This window comes from Peromyscus leucopus, chromosome 12, assembly GCF_004664715.2.
Source record: "Peromyscus leucopus breed LL Stock chromosome 12, UCI_PerLeu_2.1, whole genome shotgun sequence".
NCBI lineage: Eukaryota > Metazoa > Chordata > Mammalia > Rodentia > Cricetidae > Peromyscus > Peromyscus leucopus.
Window position 1 is genome coordinate 8,020,120 of NC_051073.1, and position 19,675 is coordinate 8,039,794.

The 19,675-nt window shown below is 46.6% G+C and overlaps 1 protein-coding gene across 2 annotated transcripts; it reads left to right on the plus strand.

Moving 5' to 3' along the window:
• Nucleotides 1-4,856: 4,856 nt before the first annotated feature.
• Nucleotides 4,857-18,950, plus strand: Mis18a (MIS18 kinetochore protein A). 2 transcript variants are annotated; one of them, XM_037209647.1, is made up of 6 exons: nt 4,857-4,896; nt 5,628-5,921; nt 7,944-8,010; nt 12,691-12,813; nt 17,303-17,399; nt 18,135-18,950. In XM_037209647.1, exons 2-6 carry the CDS (start codon nt 5,687-5,689, stop codon nt 18,213-18,215), a joined length of 603 nt encoding a protein of 200 aa, XP_037065542.1. In that variant the 5' UTR covers nt 4,857-4,896; nt 5,628-5,686; the 3' UTR covers nt 18,216-18,950. The 2 variants fall into 2 exon arrangements, with proteins under 2 accessions (XP_037065542.1, XP_028732976.1); XM_028877143.2 differs by lacking the exon at nt 4,857-4,896 and having other exon boundaries at nt 5,556-5,921.
• Nucleotides 18,951-19,675: the final 725 nt, after the last annotated feature.

Sequence of the window (19,675 nt, forward strand, 5' to 3'; positions counted from 1 at the left end):
AAAGACGCGCACTACTTCATTTATAAGAACGTTCTGCTCCTCTGGAGGAAGACGTTTTAAGAAAGTGAAACATATGTCCTGATTCTGTCCTGGACACACTAGGCACTATTTACAATATCACCCCCCCGTGCTCCGGCTTAACCTATAGTGGGTTGTTATCTCCTAAGAAGGTCTCTTATGGTAAAAGAAGGTCCTTGGGGGCTGAGGGCATAGTGTGTCGTTCTCCTGGTGGCAGCTGGTTAGGGAGGGCAGCCTTTGGTACCATTTAGATCCCAGACACACACACACACACACACACACACACACACACACACACATCTAAATGGTCTTTGAATGCAACCGCAATCAAACCTGCCTAATAGAGACTTCAGCCACCCGCCTCTGGGGACCTGCAATCACATCTTATTGTCATTCTGGTGTGCAAATGTTAGGAAGTACATGCAATTAAAATCAGTCTGTGATTGTAATCAGCAGTTATTAATTTCTCATTTTCCTTGGCTGCCAGTGCACTTTTGAGAATCTCTAGTTCAGGGTGGAGGGATGACTCAGAGGTTAAAGGTGCTTGGCAGCAAGCCTGAGTTTAAACTCCATGAAGTAAAGAACTGACTCCAAGTTGTCCTCTGCCCTCCAACATCTGCAGGTCCCCCTTAAATAAATGTAAATAAAAATCACGCCGGGCGGTGGTGGCGCGCATGCCTTTAATCCCAGCACTCGGGAGGCAGAGCCAGGCGGATCTCTGTGAGTTCGAGGCCAGCCTGGACTACCAAGTGAGTCCCAGGAAAGGCGCAAAGCTACACAGAGAAACCCTGTCTTGAAAAAAAAAAAATAATTGCTGCGGGCCGCAGAAATATATCATAAGAACTCAGCTGGTTATGGCAAAGTCACTACCTTGAGGGATCATGGAATTCCTCCAGAGGAAGCCAAATCCCAAGGAGTTTTTGGTGTTACTTGGCTTGTTATATATCAGCTGTATTCTGTTATGAAAACATGTGTGCCTTCATAGCTTTCCCAATTGACTTTTCCCTAAGAAGGACTAACAGTGTAGACTGAGCACTCTCTGGACATACACATTCCAGGTAATTTGGAGAACAGCCTCAGGGAAAGGCTTTCTCTGGAATCAGATATCTCCCTTGGCCACTTTCAAGGACTACAGGATACACCACCCAGGTGGACGCCCAACTGCCAAGGATTAACAGTGATAACAGCCCACAGGCGAGTCTCCTGACTTAAGGTAAATTCCACAAGGAGACACCGCCCAAGTCAGGTAGACATTAAGTAATAGCTTTACACAATTTAGCTCACACCCCTCCTTTCTTACAGCCTTACTAACTTTATAGATCTCTAATTACTTACCTAACCACTTCTAGGAATATTTAGATAACCTTCTGTGCTAACAGCTATGCTCAACCAGAACTCCCAGTTCAAGCCTCCCTGTAATTATCATTATTGATAGCATCCGGCCAGGTCCATCACCGGATGGAGGAAAGTACCTTATCAGAGATACCTCTGTACTCTCTAAGAACAGACTTAAGCATCCAGGCCACCTGTTTGAAAAGGCCTGGTGGATGTGCTAATTAAGCTTAACTTCCTCCTTTCCCAAACCTTAGTTGATTCATTAGTCACTTCCCCTTTGGGTCACAAATGGTAATTAACAACTAGTGCCCTTCTTTGTAATTCTTATCAACCCTCCATTTGATCCTGATAGTGGACAATCACTGCCTGAGGAAGTTCAGACTAAGTGTCCTGGGTGGAGGGAGGATTGTGATTTTGGGGAGATATATAACTGTAAAGCAGGGGACACAGGGAAAGAAGAGAGAAGAGAATGGAAGAACTAGGTGGGTAAGAACTTGAGAGGAACGGACTGAGATGGGGAAGAACTAGATTGAAGAGCTAAAAGAGAGGACTAGAGGAACGAGATGGAAGATGAGGAAGAGCCAGATGGGGAAGAACAAGCTGAGAAAGAGCCAGATGACAGAGAAGGAGACGGGAGAGAAGCTGATGGGGGAAAGAACTAGATAGATGAGAACCTAGAAGGGACAGAACTAGATGAAGGAATTAAGATAGAACCTATAGGGGACAGTAGATAAATATAGAGAGAAATCAGGCAAGAAAGGAGCTAGACATGAGAACAGAACTGAAGCTGTGTATAAGGATGTTATGCCAGAGGTGTTAAAGCGAATGGACCAAAGTACTCTGCGTGCGTAGACTGATTTACCGACCTTAAAGATTCTCTGCTGGTTGACAGAGCCTTCCGAGGACCCTGGGAGGGGACTATCGAGGGGCTGGACCCCCATAGTCCTCGATAAATAATCAATCCACAAGCCTTCCAGCAAAGTGGCCAAGGCCTCATCCATTCATTTCTTCTTGAACTTTCTTCTATTTCCAAGCTCTCTTTCCCTTCCTCTCCCACCCTGCCAAGTTCAGCAAAGCAGGAGTTCGAGAGTGTTTGCAATGACTGCTATTTCCTGCCCCACCAGGGGTATTGGAACTCTGAAGGAAAATTCCTGGAAAGAGGCAGAGACCACAAAGGCTAATTGAGGGGTCAGAACATCAGTGACTGCAGAGGTTGGAACGCTGTTAAGTTCAGAGCCCAATCATTTTGGATTATCTTTGGTCCCCTTCTATGGTCATTTACTGCCCTCCCCTGTATGAGATAAACTTTGATGTATTGTGGTGGTATTGTGTTCCCCAAAATATTGTGCACCCTAATAAACTTATCTGGGGTCAGAGAACAGAACAGCCACTAGATATAGAGGCCAGAAAATGGTGGCACACACGCCTTTAATCCTAGCATTCCAGTGGCAGAGATCCATCTGGATCTCTGTGAGTTCAAGACCACACTGGAAACGCTAGGCATGGTGACTCACACCTTTAATCTCAGGAAATGAGCCTTTAATCCCAGGAACTGATGGCAGAAAGCAGAAAGGTATATAAAGTGTGAAAAACCAGGAACTAGAGCTGGTTAAGCTTTTAGGCTTTTGAGCACAGTTCAGCTGAGATCCATTCTGGATGAGGACTCAGAGGCATCCAGTCTGAGGAAATAAGATCAGCTGAGGAATTGCCTAGGTGAGGAAGCTGTGGCTTGTTCTGCTTCTCTGATCTTCCAGCATTCACTCCAATACCAGGCCCTGGGTTTGTTTTTATTAACAAGATCTTCTAACAATTCCTGCTACATCTATACAATCAGATCCCTAGCTTCTAAGCCCAAATGCTAAGAATATGGCCAGATGGCATTGGAGGTCCACAGCAGAGGGTTCCCATTGCTTTGCTGCAACCCGCCTTCCTGATACAACTCACAGTGTATTTGAAAAGTTTGTTGGCTTATGGCATTCTTTGTTCTGTTCCCTTAAGTCTCAGGAAATGCATGTATCCAGAAATGACAGTTTTGGCCCACCTTAAGCCGAACCGGACCGCAGAAGGATTTCTGGCAGTTAAATAAAAGTCAGCATTCCTCAGGAACGTATGAAACAGGTTCTAAAAGGAGTCATTCCCCTGCCTCTCTGGCAGAAGGGGCATACAGCTCTCCATTGACATATGCCCATGGTTGCATATCAAGGCCCATGCTGGCTTCCAGGTTCCTAGAGAGCCTGTTCACGAGTACCTGCCATACACTTCAAACCGCCAACTCTAGCATCCTGGCCCTTCTCACCTCCTCCTCTACCCCAAATTCCTAGGCCTGTTCTAGCTCACAGGCTTCCCTTCTCCCAGATACCTATTCCTTCCCTATATAATGGCAAGGTCCCGTTCCCACCCCCACCCCCCAGTCTCCCCATCTCTACTGTTCTCTCCTGCTATTCCTCCTTCTTGTAGATAGCCCGGGCCATCTTGCTATCTAAAAGACTTGCTGCTTTCTCTCTCTGCTCCGAATTCTTCCAGATGCCTTGATAGTTCCTTTTTCTTATCTACAATGAAAACCTACCTCTTTAATCGTCAAATGGGCCATTTTGATGGTTTCTTTACTGTGTCCCCTCACACACAATTAAAACCTCACGTAACTGATGTCACATTGGAACATGGGATCTGTGTTCTTGGGCCATGGCCACTCATGTTTGGCTCCATAATAAACCCTGTCTTAAGTCACTTTGAGGTGAGAGCTGTATTTTCTTGCAACAAGATGTATTTGCTGAGAATGAAGGCTCACTGAACTGGGATATCCTACTAGAGCATTTTAAGTACTGATCATAGGATCCCAACATCTGAGGCGAACAATTGCCCATTGAATTCCAAAGATACTACTCAACTTCCACAACTCATGTGGGTTGTGTTACTCACATAACACAGACAGGGTAGGCCAGGCGCACTCTACAAAAGCAGTAGGGGAAAAAGACAATTTGCTGGGCGGGAAAACCCTGAACTATCTGAAGCACTTTCTTTTACTTGGAAGCTAATTAACTCAGGCATGGTATCTTCACACATATGATGCCAATGCTTGGTCCTTGAAGGGCCACAGCAACACCATGGCCCCAGCCTCCACTAGGTGTGGTGGTAATCTAATTATACTGAAATGTGATTTTGATTGTATGTTAATAAATAAAGTTGCCCGGGGGTCAGAGCTATTAGAGCCATAGCAAGAGTGTGGCGGTGGTGGCACACGCCTTTAATCCCAGAAAGCCAGCCTTTAATCCCAGGGAGTGGTGGTAGAAAGCAAAAAGATATATAAGGCATGAGGACCAGAAACTAGAAGCATTTGGCTGGTTAAGCTTTTAGGCTTTGGAGCAACACAGTTCAGCTGAGAGCTATTGGGATGAGGACACAGAAGCTTCCAGTCTGAGAAAACAGGACCAGCTGAGGAACTGGTGAGGTGAGATAGCTGTGGCTTGTTCTGTCTCTTTAAATAGACTAACAGACAGGAAATAGTGCCCTGATTCGGGAAGCTGGGACACCGCAGGCGGAAGGGTGAGATTTCAGCTCTGAGCTCTGACCTCTCGGCTTTCTCTTTTGCATTATTTCTGTGTTTCTTATTTAATAAGACGGTTGGTTACATCTATAACTAGGCCTGAGGTTTGTTTTTTTTTTTTGTTTTTGTTTTTTCTCTTCTTTCGAGACAGGGTTTCTCTGTGTAGTTTTGGTGCCTGTCCTAGATCTCGCTCTGTGGACCAGGCTGGCCTCGAACTCACAGAGATCTGCCTCACAGAGATCTTAAAGGAGTGCGCCACCACCGCCCTGCTCTGCTAACCCAGCACCGGCGTGTCCACTCGTGCTAACGGTGGGGAGGTGAGCGGTCGCTCATTCGAGACCCTCAACTTCCTCAGAGGTGGCGGAGGGTGCAGGCAGGCACCCCGCCAACATCTCCAGCTCAGCTTCCTAGCCGAGGGAGGCGTGAGGACGCGGGCGCAGCGGGCGCGGCGGGCGCGGCGGGCGCGGCGGGCGCGCGGGCGCAGCGGGCGCGGCGGGCGCGGCGGGCGCGGCGGGCGCGGCGGGCGCAGCGGGCGCAGCGGGCGCAGCGGGCGCGGCGGGCGCAGCGGGCGCGGCGGGCGCGGCGGGCGCAGCGGGCCGACGAGCTCGCACAGTAGGTGCCGTCGGGCCCCCCGCCCCTCGGTCCTCGCGCATGCCCAGCTGTGCTTTTTCCCGTGGGGCTCTGGGGCGCGCGGCAGATTTGTCGTTCATGGCGGCTTCTTGCTCCCTAGGTTGCTCCTCTGCTTCTTGTGTCTGTAGCCGCCGGGGCACGCGGGGCGACCCCTCGCTGATGGAGAAGCGGCTCTCGGAAGATTCGCGCCGCCACCGGCTGCTGCAGAAGTGGGCGAGCATGTGGAGCGCGGAAGCGGCGGAGGCGGAGCCCGAGCCGTGCGTGGAGAAGGCGGCGGCGGCAGCGGCCGGGGAGAACCCGCTCGTGTTCCTGTGCTCGCGCTGTCGCCGGCCGCTGGGCGACTCGCTCACCTGGGTGACCAGCCAGGAGGACAGCAACTGCATCCTCTTGCGCTGTCAGTTCGGGCCCGGGGGGGGGGCATGAGGGGTTCCTGGGTTCCACGGGGAGCAGAGGGGAGGAGGGGCCTTCCCGTCAGCGGGCTCGGCCATCCCCAGGAGGGTTGAGCATGGTTGAGCATCGTTGTGAACAGTTGTTCAGAAACAAGTGACCGAGCGTCTCAGCTAGGTGCTTCCTTCAGGGGCGTGCCCAGGTTTTTCAGATCTGGTGGGCTCTGTTGGCCGATGGCTCTTTCAGTTCCAAGTGTTAAGACCATCCAGCTGCTTTGAGGGGACTTGGGGGCATGTCCAACAGCTTGTGCCAAAGTGAGGGCTAACAACATGCGATAACGGGGACGATTGAGTGCATGAATGCTATAAGGCCAGTGAGTGAGGAGGCGGTTTCTTTGCTGGGTGATCCACCCAGCATTGCCACCATTAATTTGGACAGCCTAAAATTGGGATGGGACTTGTCTGTTTTTTGTTTTTCGAGACAGCGTTTTTCTGTGTAGTTTTGGTGCTTGGATCTGGCTCTGTAGACCAGGCTGGCCTGGAACTCACGGAGATCCGCCTGGCTCTGCCTCCCGAGTGCTGGGATTAAAGGCGCGTGCCACCGCCGCCTGGGAACTTTCTTAATATATTTATAAACTCATCTTTCAACCCCAGTAGTTTTTTTATTTTTTAACATATACAAAAAATAGGGGCTGGAGAGAGGACTCGAGGGTCAAGAGCACTTGCAAAGGACCTGGGTTCAGTTCTCGGCACCGACGGGCTGGTTTACAACCGTTGGTAACTCCAATTCCAGGGGATCTGACGCCACCACGTATGCACTTGCAGCACATGCAGGCAAAACACTCAAAAATAAATTAATAAAAATTTAAAAAATGTGTGACTTCCCCATTGCTTGTGTAATTATCACCAGTGTCTTTCCAATCCTCACGGGAATGTCAAGTTTGGGTGCTGGAAAATTTCTCTTTGTTATCTTTATACGTAGATACTAACCTGGGTCCTGCTCCCCCACCCCCGCCCCCAGGAAGGGACCCAGGCTTGTGTTGCCTAAGTGTAGACAAGCTTTAGAAAGGAACCAGGAAATGGGGGGACTTGGAGAATCTGTCCTCGAGTGCACACCGCGCAGAGGCGTGACGGTGGACTCTCGTGGAACAAGCAGGGAGGGAAGGCTAACCACTGTAGCAGCCGTCCAGGCAAGAGGTGGTCTGAGCTTTCAGGGCCCGAGGAAGGTTTGTGAGGCAGAGCTTGCTTGGCATGATACCCAGAACTGTAAACACCAAAATACACTCATGGAATTACATCCCGGCTTCTAATCGGAGCCACTGAATATGTGGGCATGGGGTTTACCAAGGCGACTCTGGAAGAGGGTGAACTGGAGAGATTGCTTCTCCATTTTCCTCTGGGAGTGTTTTCTGTTGCTTCTCTGGTCCAACTGTGACGTGTCCAAGCCCAAGAAGTCTGTCTGGGGACCTGCTCCGTTACTTTTAGAGGAGCTCTGTGTTGGATCTGGAGGTGCAGGGATGACCATCTTCCTTGGTCTTGACCTTGATTTCTCTCTACCTGGTAGTTGTTCTTTGTAGCTTGCGATTCTCACAGTCCAAGCTCTGTCGTTGATGTTCCTGGGTAATGTTGTTGGCTTTATTAATACTGTTAGTTTTCTTTTTTCTTTTTTTTTTTGGTTTTTTCGAGACAGGGTTTCTCTGTGTAGCTTTGCGCCTTTCCTGGAACTCACTTTGGAGACCAGGCTGGCCTCGAACTCACAGAGATCCGCCTGCCTCTGCCTCCCACGTGCTGGGATTAAAGGCGTGCGCCACCACCGCCCGGCAATACTGTTAGTTTTCAGAGAAGGATATGAAGTAACTCCTACTCCACCTTCTTTTTCCAGAAGGCCCCTGCACCTTTAGTTTTGAACCATGTATATGGGCTCCGTCTTTGGGCTCCTCTTTTCCCCTATCCCTCTGAGTTCTAAAATAAAAATTAAAGTTGAGTTAAAAGTTGTTTTTTTTTAATGAAGTGCTGCTGCTCTCTCCCAGGTGTTTCCTCCAATGTGTCTGTGGATAAAGAACTGAAACTGTCCAAGTGTGAAGGCGAAGAAGGCTGGTAAGTAAGGTGTTGATGTGAATATTGCGTCATAGACAATGTTTAATTTTAAGGAAAAGTCTCCCACCATTCTGTGAGACTGCTTGAGATGTAACTTTCAATGGTCATTGAACACATATAAAAGAAGTAAAAACCCATTATTCGGTGGTGAGAGCCCCTTTAGATAGGAAAGTGTAAGTTTCTAAGTTTCTGAAGGGGTTCGCTGACACAGACTTTAGGGCTTTGGGTTTGGTGCAGAAGAAGAGGGGAGGTAAATGTAGAATATATCTGTCTTAAAATCTCCAAGTCTGAGGCGCCCTGTCCCAGTGCCGCCGCCTCTTCCATGTCCCGGCACAGACAGGAAGTACTAATCCAGAATCCGCGTCCACAGCCGACACAGGCCGTTTGTGGCCTTAAACAAGCAGTCCTGACCACAGCACAGTGGTCCTAGGTTCCGTGTGGCCACTGCTGGGGCTGAAGGACAGCCACCTTGTCATAGCTGTCATCTAGTAGCTGCAAGTGCTGTCCTCGGCACATGAACGGAAGCCCCGCCTTTTGTAGTTGCTACCCCAAATAGGAACCGTGTCTTGCTGAGGTGTGGAGATTAACGTTAGGTAGTGCCAGAGAAGCAAAGGTGGTACCGACATTAGAGCTTTAATAATGCTGGAATATCCTGTTCAAATCAAGTCGAGTGCAGCGGTACAGAAACTCAAGGGAAATTACATGGATATTGGTAAAGAGAATGTGTACGCGTGTCAGGTTATGTTGCTGGCAGGTGGATGGTTACAATTTAGAAATATCACCTTTGCTTTTTAGATTTATTTATTATTTTGTGTGTATGAGTCTTTGCACGTATGTACGTGTGTTCATCATGCGTGTGCCTGATGCCCACAGAGGTCAAAAGAGGGCGCTGGATCCCCTGGAATTAGGAATAGTAGACAGGTGTGAGCTGCTGTGTGGGTGCTGGGACTGAACCTGGCTCTCTGCAAGAGCGGCCAGTGCTCCTCACTGTTGAGTCATCTCTCCAGCTGTCTCCTGGAAATCTCACCTCTAGATCTCGTCTCATGTTGTGGCTGAGGAAAACAAGCCGGGGAGTTCGCCCCTCACTAGGCTGCGGCACTGACTGCGGTCCATCCAGGGTGTTGGTGTTGGCCTTACTGCTCTGCAGTGTTCTTTCCTCTCTGCTTCCAACTCAGTCTTCTGATGTAACCTCCTCCATTATGTCGTGGCCGTGTCCCAGGTCCACTGTCTGTGCTTAGTGTTTTCCTGAAATCAGCTTGCAGGTAGCTGGAGCTCCGCTACAGTGGAGCAAACAGTAGATCAGGCAGTTGTTGCTTGTCTTGCTAAGCCTGTGGTCTGCTCTCGGGGTGCTGAACAGTGTACAGCCTTGTTGACAGCAGTGTGACATGGAGCTGACTGTTCTTTAGCAATCAGAACTGGTTGAGAGTTGAGAAGGGAACTGTCCTTCTCACTCAGTGGGCTGAAGGGGCTTGTCTACTTGTGTCTCCTGAACCTGTCATCTGTATCGCCTTCAGTTGTCCTGGGTCTCACCGGGCCTTGTGAAATACTCGATTGCTTTAGGGTGTCCTTTCTACTGAGTGTCCAGCTGAGCCATTCAAGTGGTCAGCAGGAGCCCAGGGGTGGGCTCCAGAAGTACGGCTCCCCTGTTTTTCTGATCCGTCCCTCGTTGAGGATCTTAGGATTGAGCAGGTTCCTTGATTAAAGTCATTTGTGGTTTCTGGTAGTGCTTCTCAGTCTTGTTCAGTGATAGTCTGATGGTGGCCACACACTCCTGCTGTTCCCCAAGATTATTCTAGTTCTGGATCAGTTGGATTGTGATAAAGTAGCTGACCATGCTACGGTATGAAGGAAGGTGGTTTGCTATCACTACAGTTCTGGGGGTACATTGTCTCAGGGCCACGTTCAGTGGTAGGCTTCTTGATGACAGTCCCAGGTGGTGCAGAGTATACTGTGGCAAGATGGAACCTTGTGTGGGTGTGTGTCTCTTCTGGTCTCTCCCTCTTATAAAGTCACTGGGACTCTACCATGATGACTTGTCCAGTCTTAGTCACCTTCAAGAGACCCCAGGTGGGTCTGAGGGTCGTGTACTGTCTCACTGGAGTTTCTTCATGAGCTTGGGAAGACAGATCCATTCAAATGGTACCGAGATGTGAGAGGGCTCATGTGAGCTCTTGCAGGTATTGTGACTAATTTTGAAAATTCAGATTATCCATTTATTATCAGTATATCCTAGGAGTTAAAATCTCAGGTTTTTCTAAATCTTTTTTCTTGATTATAATATTGACAATGTGTTGTAGCCTTCTAATTATTATGAAGTTGATATATATCTATATCTATATCTATCTATCTATATATATATATATATATATATAATATATATATATCATGTAGATCTGCCTGTTCACTGTTGGTAGTGTAGGTGGGGTTTTCTACTTGGGATCTACTAAGATGTTTTTATTTGCTTGTTTTTTTTTTTTTTTTTTTAAGGATTTATTATTTTATGAGTGTACATGTTTTGCCCACATGTATCTATGTGCACCACAAGTGTGCCTGGTGCCCACAAAAGTCAGAAGAGGGCATCAGATCCCCTGGAACTGGAGTTATGGATGATTATGAGCTGCCATGTGAGTGCTGGGAACTAAACCTGATTCTCTGGAGGAGCAACAAGTGCCCTTAACCATTGTGCCTGCCCCTAAGCTGTTTTTATAGTTCTTTAAAAAATTTATTTTATTATTTCTAAAGTGTATGTATATGTGTGTGGGCTTGTGAATGTGGGTGCAGTATTAGCAGAGGCCACAGAAGGGTATTGGATCCTGTACTGGCTCTTTATGTTAGCTTGACACAAGCTAAAGTCATCTGAGAGGAGGGACCCTCAGTTAAGAAAATGCCTCCCCTTGGTTGTGGCGCACACCTTTAATCCCGGTACTTGGGAGGCAGAGGCAGGCGGATCTCTGTGAGATCGAGGCCAGCCTGGTCTACATAGTCAGTTCCAGGACAGTTAAGGCTATACAGAGAAACCCTGTCTCGATGACCTCTGCATCAACTTCTTCCTCCAGGTTCCTGTCCTGTTTGAGTTCCTACCCTGACTTCCTTCAGTGATGGACTATGGATATGGAGGCATAAACCATATATACCCTTTCCTCCCCAAGTTGCTTTGGTCATGGGTACAGCAGTAGAAGCCCTAACTAGGGCAGATCCCCTTGAAATTGGAGTTGTAGGTAGTACAGGCTGTTATGTAGGTTCTGGGAACCTAACTCAGGTCTTTTGTAAGAGTAGTACGTGCTCTTAACCACTGACCCATCTCCCCACCCCAATATTTTTTTTAATCTCTTACCAAAAAATCTTTTTTTAAACGCCATAGAGACTTAATATAGAATAAGTAGCAGATTACCCAGCCAATTATATCACTAATGAAATCTTACCAGGTGGTAATCTTTGTTCCATATATTGCTGCCATAATTAAAAAGCATCTCTGAAATTCTGGGTGGACAGTGATGTAGTGGGAAGTTTCTGAGGTCTAGTCTGGCCCTGAGGTCCAGACAAATCTCTCCTACCCATGGTCCCACAGCTGCTTATAAAATAATCACTCAGAGGCTTATATTAATTACGAACTAAATGGTCTATGGCTCAAGCTTTTTTTTTTCTTTGTTTTTCAAGACAGGGTTTCTCTGTGTAGCTTTGCGCCTTTCCTGGATCTTGCTCTGTAGACCAGGCTGGCCTCGAACTCACAGAGATCCACCTGCCTCTGCCTCCCGAGTGCTGGGATTAAAGGTATGCGCCGCCATCCCTGGCTTGGACTAGGCTTGTGTTGTGTGGCTGTGTTTAGGGAGCAGATTATTCAGTTCTGTATGTCTGACTGCTCTGTGCCACACTACAGAGTTGTTCACACCAGACCCCGGTGGCCGGAAAGCTTGAAATACTTACTAATTCCGTTACAGGGAAATTGCCTACTTCCTAACATGAGTGTTATGGATGTGCAGACTCTTTTTGTTGCTTTCCCAGATTTTAAAGTTTGTCTTAATACCGGATCAAGGATTATATATTCTGGAAAACCCTGCCTCGGCATTTTTTATGTTCCTTGTCATTGTTGTCCAAAGTAGTGTGGCCTAGAGCCGATTGCACTTCTGCAGTCAGCTCGTGTGTGTGTGTGTGTGTGTGTGTGTGTGTGTGTGTGTGTTGTGTGTGTGTGTGTGTGTATGTGTGTGTCTGTGTTGTGTGTGTTGTGTGTGTGTGTGTGTGTGTAGGTCAGGGACAACTTTGTCTCTGTGTCTGTTCTTTTTTTTGTCTTTAAAAGATGTTGTATTTATTTGTATTGTGTATTGACAGTGTGTCTGCTCTGTGTGCACCTATCCCTTGTGCAGGCCAGGAAGAGTGGCATGTCCAAATCCCATTACAGATGTGTGTGTGAGCCACGTATGTGTGTGTGTGCTGGTGAATGTGAACTCAGTGGACCTCTGGAAGAACGAGCAGTGTGCTTCTGTAACCTCTGAGTCCAGTCTGTGCTGTTTTCCAGCCCCCGACAACTCTTCTTTCACCGTATGGGTCCTGGGATCGAGTCAGATGGTCAGGCTTGGCAGCAAGCACCTTTACCTGCTGAGACCTCTTGGCAGCCCTCAGCTTGTGGGTTTTGTCACACGCATTCATGCAGTCTCCCTGAGTAGTGTCATGGCTTTATTGCAGCATTCTTGAGACGCTGTATTGTACAGGCTGCTCCCTGCACCTTGGCTATGTGTACAGATGCACTCCCAAGAACCTGGACTACAAGAGGGACTTGTTCTGCCTCAGCGTCGAAGCCATTGAAAGGTAGGCTTGATTGAAAGGTAGGCTTGATTGAAAGGTAGACTTGATTGAAAGGTAGACTTGATGGAAAGGGAGGCGTGATGGAAAGGTAGACTTGATGGCTAAGTGGTGGCCTCGTGACTGATTTTTCTCACTGTTAGGTTTGCAGGAGTTGGTGTGAGAACAGCTGTACTAAATCAACACTGTTGGGTTCAAATACATTTTAGAGTAAAGTCCTGACAGGAAAGCCAGCCAGTCACTCCACCCCATACACACTTTGTGTCTAGTTTATTTAGTATTGGGAAAGTCAGACACTCAATTATAGGAGAAAATGTGAGACTTTTTTTTTGAAACAAATGTCGATTGAGTTTTGTTTATTTATTTTTATTTTATTTTGTTTTTGTTTTTCCTGAGACAAGGTTTCTCTGTGTAGCCTTGGCTGTTCTGGAACTCTGTAGCCCAGGCTGACCCTGAACTGACGGCGATCTGCTTGCCTCTGCCTCCCGAGTGCTGGGATTACAGGTGTGCACCACCACCAGTTTTAGTACATACTCTTAGCTGACTTCGAAGTCATAATGCCCTACTTCTGCTTCCCAGATGCTGGGGTCATGAGTGTGAGTATGCCTAGCAAGATGTTTTTAAGCAATTGTGTAGACCAGTATGTACTGTCCACACCTTCCTAACCCCATTATTAACCTCTCAGGCAGTGGTTCTCAGTCTTCCTAATGCTGTGACTCTTCAGTACAGTTCCTCATGTTGTGACCCCAACCATAAAATTGCTTCGATGTTACTTCATAACTGTAATTTTTCTACTGTTATGAATCATACTGTAAATATCTGATATGCAGGATATCTGATATGTAACACCCATGAAAGGGTCATTCAGCTCCCCAAAGGGGTTGGGACCCACAGATTGAGAACTTCTGCCTTGGATGATCAGGGTGTTTGTAGCTCAGTGGGTAGAGCGCAGTGTGTACAAACCCTTGGTTCAGAGCCCAGCACGGTGGTGCACACCATCATCTCTGCACTTGGTGGAGGCAGGAGGATCATAGAGAGAGCAACATAGAGAGCTAGCCTTAGGATCCGTAAGACTCAGAATGCCCTTGGACTCCCAAGAAGAAGGCCATGAAGAATTGGCATTTCAAAATTGGTTAAGAAAGGAGTCCCTTTGGTATTCTAGAAGACTAGAAATATGAATTTAGTTATTTACTATAATAAAGAATTGTCTGGTTTTTTGTTTTGTTTTGCCTGTTTTCTGTATTTTTCAAAAATGCAAGGAAATATTTGTATTCTGCAAGATTTCTAAAAAGCATTAGGAAATAATGTGAATTAGGTGCTACAGGCCCCTAATTTCAGATAGTTTTTTAATTAAAAAATGTTTAGTGATGCTTTGAGAATTTCATGCAATGTATTGATCATATTCACCCTCCTCACTCTATCTTTTTCCCAGCTCTGTCTTCCCACTTCTTCCCTCCAAAACTTCAGGCTTCTTTCATAACCTATCAAGTCCAGTTTGTGTGGCTTCTATACTCCGTGTGTGTGGCCGTCCACGGATCATGGTCCACCTACCAGGGCTTCACCCTTAGAGAAAACTGGCTCCCTCCTCTAGAAGCCGTCAACCAGCCACAGCTTTGATCACTTGAAAAGCCATATGGAAAGCTATTTTATTATATATGTGTATATATCTGAGTTCCATTGGGGTTACCCATTTACTGGGATTACGCTCATCCTAGAAGCCCTGGGTTGCCAAATAAAAAACCCAGTGCTAGATATGGGAAACCTTACCCCTCAGAACAATGTCAGATGTCTCAGTGGCCTTCAGTTGACTGTCCTTTTAAAATAGGAAATACAAAATTAAATCAGTTGATATCAGTGCCTCTTAATTTATCCTTGTAAAGATGTGACCCTAAGATCTTGTGTATCAGGAAAGAACAATTTAAGAAGAAAAGAAAATGACTATACTTTCCTTACTTGAGGTACTTTTATCATGCTTGTTTAATTTCTTAGATTTTTCTCCTTAAAAAATTTTAAAACAGGCTGGGCAGTGGTGGTGCACACCTTTAATCCCAGCACTCTGGAGGCAGAGGCAGGTGGATCTCTCTGAGTTTGAGGCCAGCCTGGTCTATAGAGCGAGATCCAGGACAGGCACCAGAACTACACAGAGAAACCCTGTCTCGAAACACCCCCCCCCCAATTTTTTTAAGTAATTTTTATCCATTTATTGATTACTTTGTATTTGGCATCTTTTGAAACTAGACAAGTTTAAATCAAAATTTTATAATCCATAAGCCAACTCCCATGGAAGAACCACTAAGCAAGCAGTGTTCCATGTTACAGAGCACATAGTCTATGGTGGTTCATGATTTAATGTCTGAGTAGAAGGCCGGGTCCCAGACACGTGCTCCCTCAGTCCGTGAGATGCTCACCAGGGTCAGTGACAATGAACTGAGGGTGTGCATGCGTATCAAAGAGAGGGCCTTTCAGCCAAGTGTGATGATGCCCTGTAACCTCAGCACTCCAGAGGCTGAGGTGGGGAGGGTGGTCGGGAGTTTACAGCACCTTGGTTACCCAGCAAGCCCTCTCCTTAAAAATAATAATGATAAAGCCATGCGGTGGTGGCAAGTCAGGGCTACATAACCAGACTCTGTCTCAAAAAACCTAAAACAAAACAAAAACAAACAAGAGGGTTGTTCCAACCTTACTGGATTAGAATTTCTATCTTCCATGTTATCATTATTATTGTTTTGTTTTTCAAGACAGGGTTTCTCAGTGTAGCTTTGGAGCCTGTCCTGGATCTCACTCTGTAGACCAGGCTGGCCTTGAACTCACAGAGATCCGCCTGGCTCTGCCTCCCGAGTGCTGGAAGTAAAGGTGTGCACCACCACACCCAGCTGATTTTCTTTTTAAGAAGGAATGGTGTATTTGGACTCAGACTTAGAGGGACCAGTCAGTGAGTGGGAAAGACAGTCACATTACATCTCAGTCAGAAAACAGAGAGAGGAATCCCCAGCTCCCTTTATTCTTCTCAGAATTTTTAAGATTGGGGGTGGTAGTATCCCTGGCTAGCTTTGAACTCAGTGATCCTCCTGCCTCATTCTTCCAAGTGCTAGGATCGCCATAATGTTTCATAGTGAACCTATCTATATAAAAGAAAAGGGGTGGAATATTTTGTCCTAAAGGTCACAATATTGAAGTTACTTTTATCCTTCAAAGTTAAATTTAGGGCCGTGGTACCTTTTAGGGGCAGGGTTGTCATCACTGAGGAGCCTGGGTTCACTGCAGAGGCGTTTGCCCAGTGTGGCATGGGGTCACAGTTCAGAAAAGTACTTCAGTGCCGTCAGTCTCTTCAGCTGAAGCTCATCTCTTCTTTTTCACAGGATGGTTTCTTCTAGTTCTCTTTTTTTTCTTTTCTTTTATATAAAATGATTTTATTATTTTTATTTTATTTTATGAGCATTACTGTTTTGCCTGCATATATGTCCTTGTTGAGGGTGTCAGGTCCCCTGAAACTAAGGCTGCAGACAGCCGTGAGCCGCCATGTGGGAGCTGGGGATTGAACCCAGATCCTCTGGGAGAACAGCCAGTGCTCTTACCTGCTCTGCCGTCTCAGCAGCTCCAGAAGGCTTGTTATTTGACAGATGATGTGAAATTGCTACATGGATAACAGACTTAAAGAAGGGAAGGAATTGTGTGTCCTTCCTCACGTTGAGTTAGGTGGGAGCTGGCACCAGACTTCCTTTTTTCATGGCCCAGGCTGCTGCTGCTGCTGCTTTTTTAAAAAGATTTTTCAATACTTTTTTAAATAATAACACTCCACAACCCTAGAGAGCTGTGGAGAACACAAGCTGGAGGACAATGTTGAGGCTGTCTAAATCTTTTTTTTTCAGACTTAGTTATTTTTATTGTGTGTTTATGGGTGTTTTGCCACATGCAAGCCTGGTTCCCTGGAGGCCAGAAGAGGTCATCGGATCCTCTAGAACTGGAGTCAGGGAGGGTTGTGAGCTGCCATAGGGGTCCTGGGAACTGAACTCAGCTCCTACAGGAGCAGCAAGTACTCTTAACTACCTACATCTATCTCTCTAACCCTGAGGTTGATAATCAAGAGTTGGTTCCACAACTGACTACTTTTTAGAAGCCAAACTTGAAAACGTCCAAGTTTCTGGAAAGTCACGTAGAGCAAGCTTTGGTTTCTCAGGGTTGCTCTGCTTGCCCCTGGCCTTGAGCTGTGGTGACTGCCGGGGTGGGGGGGTGGGGGGGGTGGGTGGAGGAGGCTTATTCCGACAGTGAAATATTTATAACGGAAGCTGGATGCACAGGGCGAGCTGGACAAAGCCGTTAGGGAGAGATGAGATTGTGTGGTACGGCTTCCTCAGAAGGTCTCTACCAACAGGGAGAGGCTGTCTTCAGTCACTCGGGGGTAGAGGAATATTCGGCCTTGGAGCTGGCAGTGTCAGAGCTGCCGAGCTGATGCTTGTTCCTCTCCAGACTGAAACTCTGTTGTACCACATCTCAGTTACACTTTAGGGTCCTCCGAAAAGCAAATCGTGTCGGAAGACAAGGAGCTTCTCAATCTGGAAAGCAGAGTTGAAATAGAGAAGTCTGTAAAGCAGGTAATTTTGCTCTACATTTATGCCCTTGTTTGAACAGTTTCCTGCAGTGACCAGATGACCCCTCCACACGGCCCTGTGATGTCATCTGTTTTGCTTTTAGCACTTTAGCAGTGAGAAAGTGCTCACCATCCATTAGGGAGCTGAGCTGTGTCAGGAACAGCGAACACATTCCATGCTGAGCTCAAAACAGTGCTCATTCTAAACCAGAAATGTAGCCTGGAGCAAAGCAAGATTTAAATTGTTTAAAAATATTTTTATGTGTCTGCATGTCTGCATGTCTGTGTGCTTTGTCCGCATGTATGCATGTGCACCATGAGTGTGCTGGATGTCTCTGGAGGCTGGAAGAGGGTGTCGGATCCCCAGTCAGGTCTCAGGGTTGAGCCAGGGTGGTCAGCAGCAGGTGCCTTTGCCTGCTGAGCCATCCTGTGGCCTCAAGCGGATTGGCTTGCTTGGTGTTCGGCTCATTGCTGCGCACTCATGTTTCTTGAGACTGACGGGATGGCGAATTCATGTGTAGCTGTAGACTGTGGGCCAGGTTGTGACTGAAGCTAGTGAGATTATGAATGAGTATGTCTCATTCACGGGAGACTCACCCAGCTGAAGAGTTTCCTTAGGCCGAATATCTTCATCTATGCCATGCGTAACATTCCCAGAGGCTGACTCATTTTAACCCTTCAACTGTGAGCAGTAACTGCACTCACACTTGTGTTTCTCCACGCCTTTCCAACCCGCTAGATGGAAGACGTCCTGAAGGCCTTGCTGACGAAGCTGTGGGAGATTGAGTCAAAACTGTCCTCCGCTGGCTGCTGCCGCTGAGCTGCCCTTCCCGACCCGCCCCCCCCTGTTCCTAATGGTGGTCAGACTCCTTCTGGGTACTTTAGGGGAGAAGTACCTGTTCTCCCTATGTGACTCTTAAAGCCAGTTTATGATACATACATGTTGGAACGAGATTTTGTGAGTTTTTATTTTATTAAAAAACGGGGTGATTTTTTTCTGTCTTTTTTTTTTGTTAAATTCATTGTATGTGTGCATTTTTCTTTTTTTTAAAAACTTTGTCACTTAATACTTTGGATATTAAAGAGTGAGTAGTAAGAAAATCTTGTTTTTCTCATCTGCTTTGTCTTTGAAGGTTAGTGCTTAAGTCTCTGGAAAAACTGGTCAGTCCACTTGCTAGAGTGACTTGGAAATTTGTGCAAGAATAAACTACCATCTATCTCATCCTGCTGTGGGATCTTCATGCTTAAAATGCCATCTGTATGCAGTGAGATCCCATCTTGCTGTTCACTAGATCATGCTTAAAAATGACAGCTGTGTGCAGTGACATCCATCCTGCTGTTCACTAGATCATGCTTAAAAATGACAGCTGTGTGCAGTGACATCCCATCCTGCTGTGGGATCTTCATGCTTAAAGATACTTACCAAAGAGTGTGTAACTTCTGGGGTAAGATTTTAGTGTAATATATTAGATTTCGATTTTCTATAATGTAAAACTTTTCTAATGAGCATGTATTATTTTTATAATAAGGAAGAGAATAAAGATTTTTAAAATGCTTGAAGGTTCATTTGTTTACAAACTAAATTGATATTTAAGTGATAAAAAACATTCTGGGGCCCTGAGATCCACATACTCTGTGATCTGCTCGGCCCAGACCCCTTTCTAGGTACAGATGAGGCTCCTCACAGCACCCTGTAGGGCTCATTCGCTCAGTTTCTGAAGCGTCCTGAGAAAGTCAGAGTCACAGTGTAACTGAGCGTGTGCCCCCAGTGACCGGAAGGCCTTCGGAACTCCGTTGAGTGGTTGTACTTGACCGTTGAATGCATGCCTCAAACAGAAGATGGGCCGTGGAGGTGCCTGCGGTGTGCAGGAGGTGGCCTTTGAGATGTTTAGAGATACCTGAGCTGCTGGGTAAACCACTGGCAGCTTGAAGTCGGGCAGAGAGGGGTTGTGGGCATTCCACCAGAGAAATCAAGTACTAAAAAAACGGTTCCCCTCTTCCTTCCGAGCTGGTTTCCTAGCACCGTAGTCTATTTCAGTCTTGCTCCATCCTGTTTAACTTAACATTTAAGAAAATACTCCAACACTCAAAAGACCATTCTTAACATCTCATTTGTTAAGTAAAAAATGAAAGTGTCTTACAACCAAAGGATTATAGCCGCATTCTTCATTTCTTCCAGAGAAAAAGCAAAATACTTGAAAACAAATGCCCGGGAATCTTACATAGTTGCCGTCACAGACATCCTTTTTATTCTCCCTGAGTGAGAAATCGGTCAGTGTC